General features: G+C 42.3%; 1 protein-coding gene across 7 annotated transcripts in view; it reads right to left on the reverse strand.

Moving 5' to 3' along the window:
* TAB3 (TGF-beta activated kinase 1 and MAP3K7 binding protein 3) overlaps positions 1–17657 on the reverse strand; it is a 72443-nt gene that overhangs the window by 33077 nt on the left and 21709 nt on the right. For all 7 annotated transcript variants that reach the window (XR_002828457.1, XM_023751341.1, XM_014453076.2 and 4 more), the window contains exons 3-4: positions 16924–17008; positions 4517–4708 (exon numbers count right to left, since the gene is read on the reverse strand). Coding sequence is in view for 6 of the 7 variants with exons in the window: in XM_023751341.1 (XP_023607109.1) it covers positions 4517–4618 (102 nt within the window). In the remaining variant the exon portion in view is untranslated. The remainder of the gene's footprint in view (positions 1–4516; positions 4709–16923; positions 17009–17657) is intronic.

A 17657-nucleotide genomic window follows, 5' to 3' on the forward strand; every position in this document is an offset into this window, starting at 1 on the left:
TTATTAGCCTAAACCCTATTAGTCGTTGCCTTTGATAATAATCTATTTTCCTCCACCCTGGCCGGTGGTGGAGCATCATTCTGTGCACTGGAAGGGCTTGGTTTCGATCAGGGTGTGTACAGGAAGCCAACCAATAGATGTATCTCTTTCACATTTTTTTTTTTCTCTCTCTCTCTGCCCCCCACACCCCTCCCTCCCTCTCTAAAATCAATTAAAATTTTTATGATTTCAGACATGAGGGAGGGAGAGAGAGATAAAAACATCAATGATGAGAGAGAATCATTGATTAGCTGCCTTCTGCAGTCCCCTTACTGGGGATCGAAGCCCACAACCCGAGCATGTGCCCTGACCGGGAATGGAACCATGACCTCCTGGGTCATAGATTGATGTTCAACCACTGAGCCATGCTGATTGGGCTCTAAAATCAATTAAAATTTTTTTTTAATAAATAAAAAAAGCCTGGCCAGTGTTGCTCAGTGGTAGAGCATCTACCTATGCACCAAGAGGTCCCCAGTTTGATTCCTGGTCAGGGCACATGCCCGGGTTGTGGGCTCAATCCCCAGCAGGGGGCGTGCACAAGGCAGTTGATCAGTGTTGATGCATCAATGGATGTTTCTATCTCTCCCACTCTCTCTAAAATCAATAAAAACATTAAAAAAAATTTAAAGAAATAATCTATTAACGTTTCTTAATTATCACTACCTTCTCTGTAGTTCATAAATATGCATACAAATATGCACATTACATACTTATTACCATATATTTATTTTAAGGAAAAGTACATTTTATACAAAAATGAAACATTATACTTCTGCCGAGAACCAACTGAGGTTAAACCTAAGATAGAACATACAACGCTGCAATTTTACTTATTTATTTTATTATTTTTAATTTATTTCAGAGAGGAAGGAAGAGGGAGAGATAGAAACATCACTGATGAGAGAGAATCATTGATCGGCTACCTCCTGCACTCCCCCTACTGGGGAATCAATCCCTGATCTCCTGATTCATAGGTCAATGCTCAACCACTTAGCCACACCTGCCAGGCAATGCTGCAATTTTAGAGCTGGAAGAACTCTTAGGTTTCATCTACACAAGAGCAACTCATTTACAGATAAGAAAAGAGATGCCTGGAAAAATTATATGGCTTGACAACAAGCACTTAACTAGTTAACAGGAGAGCCAGGTCTAGATTCTTGGTTTCCTGACTTCCAGAGCTCTTTCCCTTAAAACGCAAAAATTTCAAGGGAGAGGATGTTAGGCCAAAAGTACATTACTACACTAAAGCTTTAGGGAGTAAAAGAAGATTTGGTCAAGCAAACCTTTGCAAAATGAAGTATCAGAAATTTAAAGAATTGATGTTCTGAACATCCCACAAGTAAATTTTATCCTTTTCCTTATATAAAGCTTTTTATTTTTTAAATTCTTACCAGATAATATTTTTCCATTGATTTTCAGAGAGAGTAGTAGGAGAGAGAGAAACATCAATGTGAGAGAGACACATAGATTGGTTGCCTCCACCATGAGCACTGACCTGGTGGGCGGGGATTGAGCCTGCAACTGAGTTACGAGGTGCATGCCCTTGACCAGAAATTGAACCTGAGACCCTTCGGTCTGCAGGCTGACGCTTTAACCAGTGAGCAAAACCGGCCAGGGCATATAAATCCTCTCTGAAATCAAATTCAAATATTTTTTTAAAATACTTTATGATCCACAGAAAACACACATAATGTTAAAATTTAAAAAGAAAATAATTAGAATTCAAAGTCTGGGGTTTTTCTTATCTTTCTTGGAAATCATGCTGATCAAGGAAGGAAAGCTAGATATTAAGCAAATTTGGAGCCAAAGGATTCATATGTCACTGACATAGCTGAAGAAAAAAAATATGAAAAGTGAAAATAAGACTATCTCCTTAAAGTATTTTTATAAACCGATAGATTAAGAGGAGAAGACAAACTTAGAGAGTTTTATTTGAAACCTAAAGCAGTTATGGACACTTCACTATTTGACATTTGTATTAATGATCTGGAAATTTCATATTTTCTACACTGAAAATAGGTAGCCTAATTAGTATTGTTGCAAAAAGGATCCAAATTCAAAATGATACAAAGTTGGTTTTGTCAGCTTATTTCAAATATGTCTACAGTGACAAGTTGAGTAAATTTTCCTGAAAAAATTTTAAAAAAGATATTTAAGTATTTTAAAAAGAATACCACCAGAATAGATTCAAATGTCATATTTAACCTGGTAAATATCTTAAAAAGAAAAAAAATGGGTAAAAAACGTTTCAACCAGTATGCATGAAGAATAAAAAAATCAAAACTGTTTAGTTAAAGAGGTCATAAATTTTATGAAGACATATATGAACTCTCTGGAAAGGACCGATGCAAAAAAAAGCATCATACTTTCAAAAAGTGATTGAGGGATGAGAGCCCTGAGATAGGATGTAAGGTTTATGTTTTAAATGCAAACTACTGAGTATCATATATTTTCTGACTGGTAGGAGGTAAGTTCCCTATCAATTAACTATTAATTCCAAAGGAACAAAAGAGTAAAAGACTAATGACAATGTAAGTTATCACCAAATGTTCATTGAGTTGAATTTATAGTTTCATTCTTTCAGTTTAGTAAGTAACATGAAAACAACTAAGGCATGAAAAATTACAGGTGATAAAGAACTTAAGTAAAATAAAATAAAAAGGTCAGAGCTAGGTGGGGCCCTAGGAGATTGCTAATGTTTTAAACCAGAGCCCCACTTGGTTTCACTGCAGTGGGAAATACTTTTGATATCATAATAAGCTAATTATTAATAACTAGAGACCCAGTGCATGAAATTCATACACGGGTAGGGTCCCTAGGCCTGGTCGGCAATCAGAGCCGATCGGGGCCTTCTGGCTGCCGGCCAGGGCCTTCTTTCCCCAGCTGCTGGCCGGGGCCTTCCTTCACTTTGCGTCGCCCCCTGGTCGTCAGTGCACATCACAGCAAGTGATCAAACCCCTGGTCAAACTCCCAAGAGGACACTTTGCATATTAGCCTTTTAGATAGATAGATACATAGATAGATAGATAGACAGACAGACAGACAGACAGACAGACAGACAGACAGATAGATAGATAGATAGATAGATAGATAGATAGATAGATATAGATAGGAAAGGATCAAAGGGAAGGCCAGACATTTATGCATGTTCCCTGCAAAACAATGGAGGAAGGGGACTAGACAAAGGGAAGACAGACGCATGCCCAGTAAAGTTGGGATGACTAGGGAAGGTGATTTTCTGTCAGTCACACCTGGGAACAGAGGTCTTTGGCCGGAATGGGTGTGGCTTGGCTCATTTGGGACTCCTGTGACTCTGGGCTTGTGGATCTTGCTTCCTTGCATTCATCCACATAGCCATGCACACAATGGACTAATGGACTGCAACTAGCCTGATGCTGAACTGAAGCTGTCTTCAACATGGAAAGGAAACTCTGGACACTGGCTTTGCTTCTAGCTCTACTGAAACCCCAGCTTTACTTCTTCTATGACTAGAGACGTAATTCCATGCAAACAAACAACACTCATGCTCCTGTGCAAGTCTCAGAAAATTTCTTTTCTTGGGATATCGCAAGGGCTCCACCCCCAGCAGCACCCAATGGGGAAGAGGACCCCACTTTGTCCGGTGTCACCAATACTCTTCCAGAGACCGAATTGGGAGGCTAAAGAGTAGAAATTCAGATGGAATGTGTGTTAGAAAAAACAAAGACAAGCTGTAACACTAAAATAATTGACCCAAAGTTCTAGACCTAGTAGAAGGGCTTGCAAACAAAGGAAGTACCTCTGTTACCACCACTGTTCTGTGAGTCTCTCTTTAATCGTCATTAATCTCAACTGTATATAGGCTTAGGTTATATCCTGAGCCACTCATACTGTAGTAAGGTAGAGTTTGAATTGATTTTGTGAAGGAATCCAGTGGGCAAGACAGAAGTGCTGCTTCCAAATGTCAACTAAATATGGAAATGGTATAACCCCAAACACTGAGATCCTCTGAAGGATGATATAAAAGTCTATTGCCTCTTGAGTGGGTCTATCAGAGATGAAAGACCTTTATTTTACTAGAAGACAAGACAAAAGGAATGTGATTAAAGAAAGTGGCCTTAGTGGCATTTATTAAGTAGAAAAACAGTAAGAAAGAGAGTGAACTCTACAAATTTTCAAAAATAGACTCAAAAGTATGTAGTTCAACAAGTTATAAATTTGAGACTCAAAATTCAATTCTACATTTTTGGGGACTGATGACGCAGCCCAAGAAATTGAAATATGAGGAGAATCTTATTTGCTACAATTTTTTACCACCACAACAAAGATTATCCAATCTAAAATGTTGATAGCGCCAAAGTTGAGAAATCCTGCTCTCGGTGTCACCCTTGCGCCCTACACCAAGAAAATTTAACAGAGTTCTAGTTGCCACAACACAAAGCCAGCTCTAATAAGGTAAAATGTAGCTTAATATCACTATCATTGGTGGGTAATCTACCTGTAACATGCATTGAGACACCACACCCTCTGGAATCTCAGGGAAACGTTGTCGGAGGTCAAGGAGAACCTGCATATCAAGCTGTGGACTGCTTTGCGCCATGCCAGAGCAAATGGTGGTCAAGTTTCTCTTAGGAAATGGATGCTAACCGGCTTTCCAATAGCAATGGTCTTCCAACACCGCAGTCATTTTCTATTAAAAGAAATTAAGGTATGGTTAAATTTAATTACATATTTCATTTTATTCAAAGAGAAACCATTAATATATTAAAATGGAAGGTTGGAAATGGACAAATTCAACCTAGCCAAAGACTTTTCTGATGTAATATAGCCATTACTGGTTTAAGCACAAGTGAGAAAAGCCAACCCCCCCCCCAACTTCAATTTCAGTTAATTGTTAAAAAAAAAAAAAGCTGTTACATTAAAAATACATAGTAGTATTATCTGGCAACCGTACTTTCCCAGCCTTGAGAAATCCTACTTATATATATAATCAGTCATGTTTTCCCAAGGGCTATCACATCACTTCTCTAAAGCAGCACAATTATTTTGATGTCTGAAATAATAAAATAAGAAAACAAGGACTTGATAATATCACCACAAAGCATGCCTGTCCTGTTTGCCTTATATTCTCCCTGTACTTTGAAGCCAAAAGGTTTGAATTTGAAGTCTGAGTGAAGGAAACCCAATATCTAAATGAAATAACTGGGCAAAAAAAGGAAATATGCAATTCTTTGTTTTAAAAAATGATGCTGGTGGCCCATCAATAGTCAGACCTTCCCAGCTAGGCTTTCACCTAGCTCTGATGCCACTGGGACAGGTGCTAAAATGGCAGGATGTGGGATTACAGTTTAAGTAGAGGGAAATGACCCCCAATCATACTGACACTAGTTGAGTTAAGCACCCATGTAAATAAAGCAACTTGTGCAGTGATAATGAAATCATAAATCAACTAGCAGCACAAGGGTCAATTAACCAACCTACTTTTTAATCCTTATTTCCCTTTTATTTAAAAATTAGAGGCCCAGTGCATGACATTCATGCTCCTGCATTGAGCGTCTGCCCCCTTGTGGTCAGTGCGCATCATAGCGACCGGTTATTCTGCCGTTTGGTAGACTTGCATATTAGCCTTTTATTATATAGGAGTGATTGAGAGAGAGAGAGAGAGAGAGAGAGAGAGAGAGAGGGAGAGAAAGAAACATCAATGTGAGAAACATACTAGTAAATTGATTGCCTCCCACACGGTCCCCAATGGGGGATTGAACCTGTCACTTTTTGTTGTATGGAACGACACTCCAACCAACTGAACCACATTTGCCAGGGTTTATTATTTCCCATTTTTTACTATTTTGTTATTATGGATATTTTAGAGAGAGAGAGAGAGAGAGGAAGGGAGAAGGATAGAGAGATAGATACATCTATGAGAGAGAAACATCGATTGGCTACCTCCTACACACTCCCTATTGGGGATCAAACCTGCAACCCCAGACGTGCTCTGACCAGGAATGGAACCATGACCTCCTGGTTCACAGGTCAATGCTCAACCACTGAGCACACCAACCAGGCAATTCCCCATTTTCAAAAGGCAAAAAAAAAACAACCCCAAAACCCATACAGTGTAAACCATACAATCTCATAATATTTCTGCTGTGCTCAGTCACTAGATAGTCAAATATTTTTAAGAATGAGAAATAGCCAAGACCGGTTTGGCTCAGTGGATAGAGCGTCGGCCTGTGGACTGAAAGGTCCCAGGTTCGATTCTGGTCAAGGGCATGTACCTGGGTTGCGGGCACATCCCTAGTGGGAGATGTGCAGGAGGCAGCTGATCAATGTTTCTCTCTCATCGATGTTTCTAACTCTCTATCTCTCTCCCTTCTTCTCTGTAAAAAATCAATAAAATATATTAAAAAAAAAGAATGAGAAATAATCACCTGCATCTTCATAAGATTCCATGGAAGTGATAATTGTAAGACACATGTCTAAATCACACACATAAAGGAGAGTTATCTCACACCCAATCTTCTATTTCTTGCAAATAGGTCCCAGAACTGTAAATCATACCATTCCTTAAAGCAATGTAGACTACTACACAGAATATTTTTTAAAATATATTTTTATTGATTTTTTCCAGAGAGGAATGGAGAGGGATAGAGAGTTAGAAACATTGATGAGACAGAAACATCGACCAGCTGCCTCCTGTACACCTCCTACTGGGGATGTGCCCAAAACCAAGGTACATGCCCTTGACCGGAATCGAACCTGAGACCTTTCAGTCCGCAGGCCGACGCTCTATCTACTGAGCCAAACTGGTTTGGCTACACAGAATATTTTACAAATAAAAAGTTTTGCCCCAGCTGGTGGGGCTCAGTTGCTTGAGCATTATCCTGTGCACAGAAAGGTTACCAGTTTGATTCCCGGTCAGGGTGTGTGCAGGAGGTAACTGATCAATGTTTCTCTTACATCTCGATGTGTGTGCGTCTCTCTCTCCCTCCCCCTCCCTCCCCCTCCCCCTTCCCCTTCCCCTCTCTCTCTCTCTCTCCCTCCCCCTCCCCCTTCCCCTCTCTCTGAAATCAATGTTTGAAGAGTTAAAAATAATTAAAAATAAAATACTGAATTACTTTTGCTGGTTTATAATTAAGTAGGTAATTAAAAATAAATTTATTGAATTTTTTATGGAATCTCTAATTTGACTTTCATTATATGCACAGAATTTCATTTTGCATGCAATCTGCTGACTTTTACTGGGCATCTAGATGTCTCTTCTTCCTTCCAAACCAAGACTATCAAGAGTTAGGTACTCTTTGTATCTACAAGGTATTCACAAAGCTCCTATGTATAAGACTCTACCTAACCATAGGTAAAAAGAGCCATTAGGAACTGCTTAATGACTTCCAACCATCTACATGAAAGATGTCTAAGGAACATGAGGGAAAACGTAAAATGTGGGTGAAGAATATAGATCACTTCCAGTGTGCACATACATGGGCCTTCTGGCCACCTTGTACTATTCCGATCCCTGCAATTCATTCTAATGTGGCTCATCTCGCTGTTCCACTGAAACACTCTCTCCATCATCTCTCTTCCTCTAAATCCAGATGATATATCTTCTGGTCCCTATGCCACTTGACCTCTGAAGCATCTGACACTACCAATCACTCCTTTTCATAGTCTCTGTGACATCATAGTAGCCTAGTTTCTTCCCACCTCTTATCACATTAATGTTTCCCTTGTTTTTGCCCTAAACTGCCTCTTCTTATTCTACCTGTTTTTGCCCAGTGATCACACCCACTACTAAGGTTTCAAAAACTTTTAAAGGCTGATGATTCCCAACTTGATATCTTAAGCATCATACTCTCTCCAAGACTCCAGATATATAGCCAACTGCCTAAAACAGCACCATAAGGATATACACAAAGATATCAGTCACTATGTCCAAAAAGGAACTCCTTACCACAGCCCTTCCCCAAAGGCTTTCTGTTCTCTCCATGAATGTTACCACTCAGTTAACAAAATTAGAAACCAGGGTGTGATCCTTGACTTCCTGTTCTTGCACAACCAACTAAACAGTGTGTGAGATCAAGTGGGTCATGGTTTACACCCTGGTTCTGGCGTTTATTAGTCTGTAGAAAAGATATTCAATCCTTACGACTTTGAAGCTTCATCTGTAAAATGGCAATAACCGTAGTATAATTTAAATGGAAAACAGTCATAAGTCATGAAGCATTAGTTACTATTATTCAGGGCATGTCTGAATATTATTCTCATCAACTTCCTGCTGGTCTCCCCATAGGTCTTGCCTTCCTCCACGTCACAGCTAGAGTATTTGTTTTCTTAGATGCAAATCTGATCTTGTCTCCATCCTTTGCATAGATGTCCTGTACTGCCTTTTCTCAGGGCATTAGCCTACAACCATCTATCTGCCTGAGACACTTTTCTATTGTCCTCCCTCCCCTCTGCTTCCCAAAGTCATACCAATACCCTATATGTTGGCACCTTCCAATGACCCCCCTTCCTTAGTCCTACTGCCTTGCCTCTCCTCCTACACTGGGCTAGAGGACCGTCCACTATGCTACCACAGCAGGCTGTGCTTATCCTCACAGGAGAGCCAAACACTATACTGAAGCCACCTGTGTACCTGAAGGTCTCATATAAAACTGAAGCTCCACCTGAAATGTGCTGTTATGCCAGAGAGCAAGGAAGTACTCAAAAAATAATGGGAGCTGGTCACAGGACCTGTGAGTCAGCCTAAAGAGGCTCCCACTGGCCAAACCTGTGACAGTTTAACACTTGGAGTGGGGGAAACGAGTTAAGTCGGCTCGCGTGAATTGCGCGTACTCCGCAGGAGCCGTCTTTAACTCGGTTCATATAGATTTGCGGTCGAGTGCGGGAAACGTGTAAACTCGGGCCGATTGTAACTGCGTATTACCAAATATTTGTTTGTAATCCACCCTTTTGGTGGATGGAACAAAACCAAAAGACAGAGCCATCTTATATTTTGGCGGGAAATTCACCCCACACCGGAGTGTTAAGCACCACGATAATTAAGGATATTAATGGGTTATAGGCTTGTAGAAGAGAGGAACCCATAAGTCCATATCAATAATAGTTAAAAATACACACTTACATAGGTGGAGAAGGGAGAGCTTTTGCTTACAGTAGAATCCAACTGCCCCCTTGTGCAGTTGGATTCTACTGTAAACATGCAGAGTGCTAGAGCTAGAAAAATCATTTTGTAGCTATCACAGTATACAAACTGCTTCAAGCAAAAATCATCAATGGTTAATAAATCTAGGGAGGGGAATATGATTTAGGAGTAGGATAGATAAGTGGTCTTAATGTATCTCCCCAAAGACTTTTTTATTAGTTGCACGGGGGAAAATTTTAACTATACAGTGGATAAACTGAGCAACATCTTGACTAGGTGAATAAATTGACATCATCAATAAAGGACAGATAGCGTTCACCTCCAGATGTGATACCCCAAAAAGAACATATCACTTTATAGAATTCCAGTCATGGATGCGTAACCTGAAATGGCTCATGAGGAAAAAGACAAGCCCCGAATGAGAAATGTTATATTAAAAAAATGTAGAGAGTAGGAGAGGGTGAGAATGTCATCTTAAAAATGCCAGTGTCATAAAAGATTTAAGGCTAGAAAAATATCAGAGATTAAAGGAATAGAGCCATGACAACTAAATTGGATACCCGATCCTAGACTGAATCCTATACTAAATGCGGAAAATATTTTTTTAAATGAATGGATCAATTGAAAAAATTGAAATGTGGATGGTAGATCAGAAAAAGTATTCTATTAATGTTAAATTTACTTAACTTACTGACTTGAATTAGGCAATGAAGCATTTAGGGGTAAAGGGTATGACATCACCATTGATGTTTCTATCTTTATCTTCCTCCCTTCTTCTCAGAAATTAATAAAAATAACCAAAGGACTTGTGTGCATGCATATAAGCATAACCAATGGACACAGACACCGGGGGTGAGGGCATGAATGGGAGTGGGGTGGGGGGGCAATAGGAGGGTAAGGACACACATGTAATACCTTAATTAATAAAGAAAAAAAGAAATCTCAGGACAGATCTCTCTCTCTCTCTCTCTCTCTCTCTCTCACACACACACACACACACACACACACACACACTAGTTAAAATTAGCCCTGGCCAGTGTAGCTCAGTTGGTTGAGCGTTGTCCCATGCACCGAGCGGTCCCCTGTTCCATTCCTGGTCAAAGCACACGCCAGGGTTGCGGGCTTGATCCTTGGTGGGGGTGTGCAAGAGGTAGCTGATCGATTTTTGCTTTCACATTGATGTTTCTCTCCCCCTCTCCCATCCCCTCTCAAAAAAATCTTAAAAACACACACCAAACACTCAAGTTTTACAGTAACGTACTTTTGTATTTAAGCCCATAGAATACAACGAAAATGAAGCACTGTCATATACTATCTCATAGACTGGATATGATACAGGTCAAAACATACAATCTATTCTTGTCCATATATAGTTGACCCTAGACCAACATGGGTTTGAACCACGCAAGTCTACTTATATGCAGATTTTTTTTCAATGAATATACAGTTGGCCATATGTATCCTTGGCTTTCGCATCTGAAAATTCAACCTACCTCAGATAAATAATATTTTTGATCTTTGGTTGGGAATCTGCAGATCCAGAGGGCTGACTGTATGCATTGTTCTATGCCATTTTATATAAGATACTTGAGCACCTGCAGATTTTGTTTATCTGCAGGGGGTAGGAGTGGGGGGAGTAGTCCTGGAACCAATCCCCCATGCATACTGAAAGACAACTGCAATTAAGTTTTGGGGGAATCAAATGTTATACAGATATTCAACTGCATGGGGTCAGCACCCCTAAACCCCCACATTCAAGGATCAACTGTTTATCAATGTATGCAACAACTATGCAAAGTACACATGGAGTTTGTCTCTTAACATTATACTGGGATGCTAGTTTTTATACAATATTAAAGTGATGATTTGATGATTTGACACCTTAAAACCAGGCAGAGGACTCAAGCACTATCTGAACTGTACTGGCTAGACTAGGATGTGACCAAATTCCTGAGACACCCTTGAAACACCCCCACTAAAAACACAGATGGCCACAGCTGTGGACTGTGGAGCTGTGTAGGCAGTAACCCTAGATCAAGAAAGAAGAAATAGTGAAGGCATAAATCACACAGTTCCAAAGCCACAAAACCCAGGAGAGTCTGTGGGGTCAAGCCCTTATTTCTGAAGGCAGGATGAAGACTGGGGGCTTAGAATAGTATGCTTAGCGTGGAATCACTCAGGCTTCCTCCAGTAGTGCAGCTACACCCTCCCCCAATTCAGGAGTGCCAGCACCACAAGACACAGCAGCTGTGGGGATTTCTCCCAATAGAATTCCTCCTTCCAAAGAGAGTAAGCTCTTCAAGAGCTCTCTTGTGATGCTACAATTCTCCAAACTCTAGAAAATGACCTCGACACCTAGTGCTTTCTTTCCACAAACTTTTCTGAGCCCAGCAAATATGGTCAGTGCTGTTATGGCCCTGACTGTTTACCTGTGCCAGAATTGTACCTAACTTACTAAAATAATTACATTACAGGTTACAAACCAATGGTCTGTGAGCTGAATCCAGCCCACCCATCTGCTTTGTCAGAGTTAAAAAAAAAGTTGAGCCACACTTTAAAATTGAAATTTTACATAAAAATTTGAATATCTAGCTTTCCTCTGAAAAATCAGATCTAGCATCTGGTTGAAGCTAAGCAGTCACTCCCTGGTTTAGAAAGGACATATAGTCTCCATCTTGCCTAGTTTCTACAGTGTCCCAGACACTGAGGCCTGGCCTTGCTTTATTCATTGACATACTTACTGGATCTGTGACACCCGAAACGTGTTCGAAAGAAAAGCTTATAGATAGTACTGTACTAGTCTAGTCTAGTGTGTCTTAATGGTATGCTATTGATGTGGTAGCCTGGAACACACTTCTTCATCATGCAAGCCTGTTCCATGTGTTACGAGATCCTTAGCATCCTGGCCCCTCCTGTAAAATCCCAGGAATACCCCGAAGTGGGGCCTAGGGAAGGCAACAGTATTCCAGGCTGACAACTACTATTACCATGCTAAGTTTGATGAGGTGAGCATTTCCCAGGTTTGAAAAAGAGTTAGCCTTGCCTTAAGAGGACTTTCAAGATTAAAAAAGAAAAGAATCACAAGGCTGCGGTGGCTCAGTGGTTGAATGTCAACCTATGAACACCGTGGTCGGCAAACCACGGCTCGTGAGCCACATGCGGCTCTTTGGCCCCTTGAGTGTGGCTCTTCTACAAAATACCACGTGCGGGTGCGTGCGTACAGTGTGATTGAAACTTTGTGGCCCATGCGCAGAAGTTGGTATTTTGTGGAAGAGCCAGTATTTGTGGAAGAGCCACACTCAAGGGGCCAAAGAGCCGCATATGGCTCGCGAGCCACGGTTTGCCGACCACTGAACTGGTAGGTCACGGTTTGGATCCTGGCCAGGACACATGCCCAGGTTGCAGGCTCAATCCCCAGTGGGGGGTATGCAGGAGGCAGCCGGTCAATGGATCAATGATTCTCTCTCATCATTGATGTCTCTATCTCTCTATTCTCTTCCTTCCCCTCTGAAATCAATAAAAATATATTTTAAAAAAGAATAATTTTAATCATTTTCCTGATTGGTCTGGTCCAAATAATAGCTGTTGAACAAAGAGATATATACTAGTATAAATCTTTGGAACTTTCATCCATTTTCTTGCTGCTTTGCATGTTTTGATTTTAGATCATATTTATTGAGCCTATGTACTATGTACTGTGCTACATGCTTTATCTCATTTAATCCCTACTATAATCCCATAGGAGAGGTAATATCCATCCATATTTTACAAATGAGGTAATATGAGGTATAGATAGGGTAAATAATTTGCCCGTGGATCATACAGTTAAGCAGCAAAGAGTCAGGCCTGACTCCCGCGGAGTGCCGGGCTGCCGCGGGATTCAGGCCTGACTGGCATCTCGGGTGGCCAGGACCCACGCCTGAATTCCGCCCCAGGCCACCCCGGCCCCCCTGCCTGTGTCCACTCTGGGCTGCTGGAGCCACCGCGCCGGCTCGGGCAGGACCCCTATGCTTTAGCCTTTATTCTCCTGTACTGATGGATACATGGTAACACTTTGTTAATGTCATCACTTAAAGACAGTGTAAAATTTAACCCCAAAATTGCTTTACAACAAAAGAGTTTTTGTACCAGAATGTGAATTCTTCAAGGTAAACAACAAGAAATGGCTGATATTGTGGCATAACAAATAATCTTTTACTGGAAGAGGTAAGAGTCCTAATTTAAGGATTTTTCATGTATGTGTATGTGTGTGTGTGTGTGTGTATATATATATTTATATATATAAAACCCAGTAGCCCTAACGCCATAACGACCAAAGTCCGGTCACCAGGAGGCTGCATGCGCGGGCAAGGCGTGCGTGCGTGGCCGGGGCTGCATGCACGGCGAGGCACACGGGTGGGTGGGGACTTGACTCTGGGTCTCAGGGCGCGGCGGGACTCGGGGGAGTCCTGATGCACAGCAGGGTCTGGGGCCCTGGGTCTTGCACGATTTCCTGCAGGTCTGGGTCTCACATGATTTCGTGTGCTGGATCACTAGTATCTTACTAATAAAAGCCTAGGTCAGTGGTCGGCAAACCGCGGCTCGCGAGCCACATGCGGCTCTTTGGCCCCTTGAGTGTGGTTCTTCCACAAAATACCACGTGCGGGCGCACACGTACAGTGTGAATGAAACTTCGTGGCCCATGCGCAGAAGTTGGTTTCGGCCTGGGCGAGTCTGTTTTGAAGAAGTGGTGTTAGAAGAAGTGGGGGGTGTCGGTAGGTCGGGCGACAGGAGACACGGCGCAAGCAGGCCGTGGGATAATCCAGTGCAGGGGGAAGTACGTTTTTCCCGAGGGCGACCCCTTCCAACTCTCCCATCCACACTCGTCTATCTAAAACAAGTATACAAGACGAGTGTGGATGGGAGAGTTGGAAGGGGTCGACCTCAGCGAACGTACCTCAGTCAGGTTGAGGACGTTTTTAGCAAAGGCCAGCTTAGGAGTACCCTAATTAAGTTAATAACAATGTACCTACCTATATAGTTTAAGTTGAAAAAATTTGGCTCTCAAAAGAAATTTCAATCATTGTACTGTTGATATTTGGCTCTGTTGACCAATGAGTTTGCCGACCACTGGCCTAGGTGGTCACAAGATGGCTGTGCGCACATAGCGGGCACACGCAGGTGGGTGGGGCTGGGCTTGACGCTGTGTGCATGAGGTCGCTGGAGGGAAGTTGACCAGAAGGTGCATCGGGGGAGTCCCGCAGGGCGCCGGCCATGGGGTGGTACTCGGGGGAGTCACCCCTCGGGCTAAACATCAGGGCAAAGGGCACCACCCCCACTTCACCTCCCCCCAGGGGAAATGAGATTGAGCTCCAGTGTCGGGATAAACCTGGGGTAGCGGGAGCTGCCCACACTCCACATCCACCCCCCCAGCCTTGACCTGGGGTATGAACATGACGGAAAACCTCCCTGGTCAGTGCCTGGTCCCCTACCCTGAGCTTCTCCCCACACAAGAGCAGTGATTTCATTCCTGACAAGAGCAGTGACCTCACTACCTGACAATGGAGCCCAACAGAACGTGGAACCCTGGTAGCCAGGCAGCCACGTTCCAAAACAGCCCCTACCCAGCTCATTTCATAGAGACATTCCCACCACGGCATGTTCTGCTGTTTGCCGCAGTCCCGTCACCGTGATAGGCAAAGAGCCAGCCAGGACAGCTTCTTCCACCTCTGCTGCCACTGGCTCCACACTCAGCCCCGACACCTCTGGCCATTTTCACGGGGAACCCAAGGTAACCCAGGGATGCCCAGGGTGGTTTTCTTAGAACCAGGCCACCACTCTCATCCCCCTCACCAGCCCTATGTCCCCTGGGGCTCCGGCCCTGTGGGGCTGTGGGACTCTGGGACTCAGGGGAGTCCCGTAGCCCCATGGGGCGCCGGCTTTGATGCAGCATCCCCGCGGGAGCCATCACAGACTCTGACAGGAGGGAGGAGGGAGCCGGATACCCAACCCAGGACTTGGCAAATAGTGATATTAAAATATTTCTTCTAATTCCCTTTCAATGTGCACGAATTCGTGCACTGGGCCATACATATAAAGAGGTAATATGCAAATTAGGCCAGGACGCCGTAATGGGTCACGACCAGACAGGAGGAGGTTGCGCACACAGGTGAGGCCCGGAGTGGAGATGGAGACAGACACATGGGTCCTCCCCGAGCTGGCGCGGTGGCTCCAGCAGCCCAGAGTGGACACAGGCAGGGGGGCCGGGGTGGCCTGGGGCGGAATTCAGGCGTGGGTCCTGGCCACCCGAGATGCCAGTCAGGCCTGACTCCCGCGGCAGCCCGGCACTCCGCGAGTTAGGCTCCCAGCCACCCGCGATGCAGGTCCGGCTTGACTCCCGTGGCAGCCCGCGGAGCACCTCCTCGCATGGCGGGAGGCGGGGTGCCTCCTCACGCAATTTCAATCGCGCGCTGGGCCTCTAGTATATATAAGAGCTGGGCCTCTAGTATATATATATTTAGGTGCTACCAAATAACAAGGGAAAGATATGAACATGAAAGTTATTTTCCCTAAATGAGTCTTCCAAATAATTTATAAAACTATCGACCTCTATGATTTTCATTACAGTGGAATCCAAACAGTCACATAAATGCTGCATCTATTTCATATTCTTACATTCTCAAGAAAGATACATGAACCCAAACAATATTCACATTAAAAGAATCATCAAAAGCATTGTCAAGCCCTAGCTGTTTTGACTCAGAGGTTAGTCCTGGCGAGGATGTGGAGGATAGGGAACCCTCATGCACTGCTGGTGGGAATGCAGACAGGTGCAGCCATTATGGAAAACAGTATGGAGTTTCCTCAAAAAGTTAAATATGGAACTGCCATTTGATTCAGTGATCTCACTTTTAGGATCACTAAGAAACCCAAAACAGCAATCAGAAAGAATGTATGCACCCCTATGTTCATAGCAGCACAATTTACAATAGCTAAGATTTGGAAACAGCCTAAGTGTCCATCAGCAGGTGAGTGGATTAAAAAGGTGTGGTACATTTACACCATGGAATACTATACAGCAGTTAAAAAGAAGGATTTCTTACCCTTTGAGACAGCATGGAGGGACCTGGAGAGTACTATGCTAAGCGAAATAAGCCAGTCAGAGAAAAATAAGTATCACATGATCTCACTCATATGTGAAATCAAATGAACAAAATAAACTGATGAACAAAATCGATCCAGAAGCATGGAACAGACTGTCGAATCTCAGAGGGAAGGGGTGGCTGGGTGGGAAAAGATCAATCAAAGACCTTGTATGCAATTATATGCATAACCCATGGACACAGACAATAGGGTGGTGAAGGCAGGGGGCAGGGGTGGGCTAGAAGGGGTCAATGGGAAGAAAATGGTGACATATGTAATACTTTCAACAATAAAGATTTAATAGAAAAAATTTAAAATACACATATTAAAACACAAAAAAACCTGACAAGGTCATCAAAACAAAGGAAGTCTGAGAAATGGTCACAGCTAAGAAGAGTCTCAGGAAACAAGAAACAGAAAACACATTAGGTAAAAACGAAGGAAATCTGAATTAACTAAAATATGAATTTTAATTAATAACATTTAATTTTAACAAATGTACCATGCTAATGTAAGCTATTGATAAGAGAGGAAATGGGGTGCAGGGTATATGTGAACTCCCTGTATTATCTTCTCAATTTTTCTGTAAAATTAAAACTGCTCTGAAAAATAAAATCTATGTAAAAAAAATGTTTAATTACCTTAAGGTGGTTCATGAGCCCTGGCACAGGCGTCTTATTCACATCCCCAGTTCTGAAAGCACCTTCTTTTCAGTAGTCTGGAAGTCTAACAAAATGAGATAGTTATCCTTCTGCTAACTTCCAAACTCAACATGGAAGAATGACAAAAACACAGAAGGCTAGACCACACTTTTAGGGCAGGTGGTTCTTCCCCAATTATCATCACAAGCTGAATCTTCTTTTCCTTTAGGTCACAAATATCTTCTACATCAGCAGTTAGAAAGACAAAAAGATAGTCCACCGCTCATTTTCTTAAGGCTTTTGCAGCACATCTGGTTGTGCTTACCATCCTAAGCACCCCAATTCTTTTTAGAGAAGAAAGGATGAGCCTGGGCATATCAAGCAACTACAACATTTTCTATTGCATAGCTAAAATAGCATATAACTTTCCTAAAAATACTATTATATAATCCATTTTTGTTCTATGAAGAACAATTATATATAGAATAGTAGCACCTTTATTGGGTTATTTTGACATGTGAGCCTTCTCTCTCCCCATCATTTAGAAACTATCTTCATTCCAGGAAACCTAGTAATTCAATGTTAACTTTATCATTTTAGGGCAAATATTGGCTTATAGCAGAGCCATGATGCACACAAGTTTCTAATTAATCTCCTGACTCCACCTCATTTTATAACCACAGTAGAGCTAAAATAACATATTTTGTTTATACTGTATAATTTCAGCACTTTAC

This window comes from Myotis lucifugus, unplaced genomic scaffold (assembly GCF_000147115.1).
Source record: "Myotis lucifugus unplaced genomic scaffold, Myoluc2.0 scaffold_20, whole genome shotgun sequence".
In the NCBI taxonomy this organism is placed as follows: domain Eukaryota; kingdom Metazoa; phylum Chordata; class Mammalia; order Chiroptera; family Vespertilionidae; genus Myotis; species Myotis lucifugus.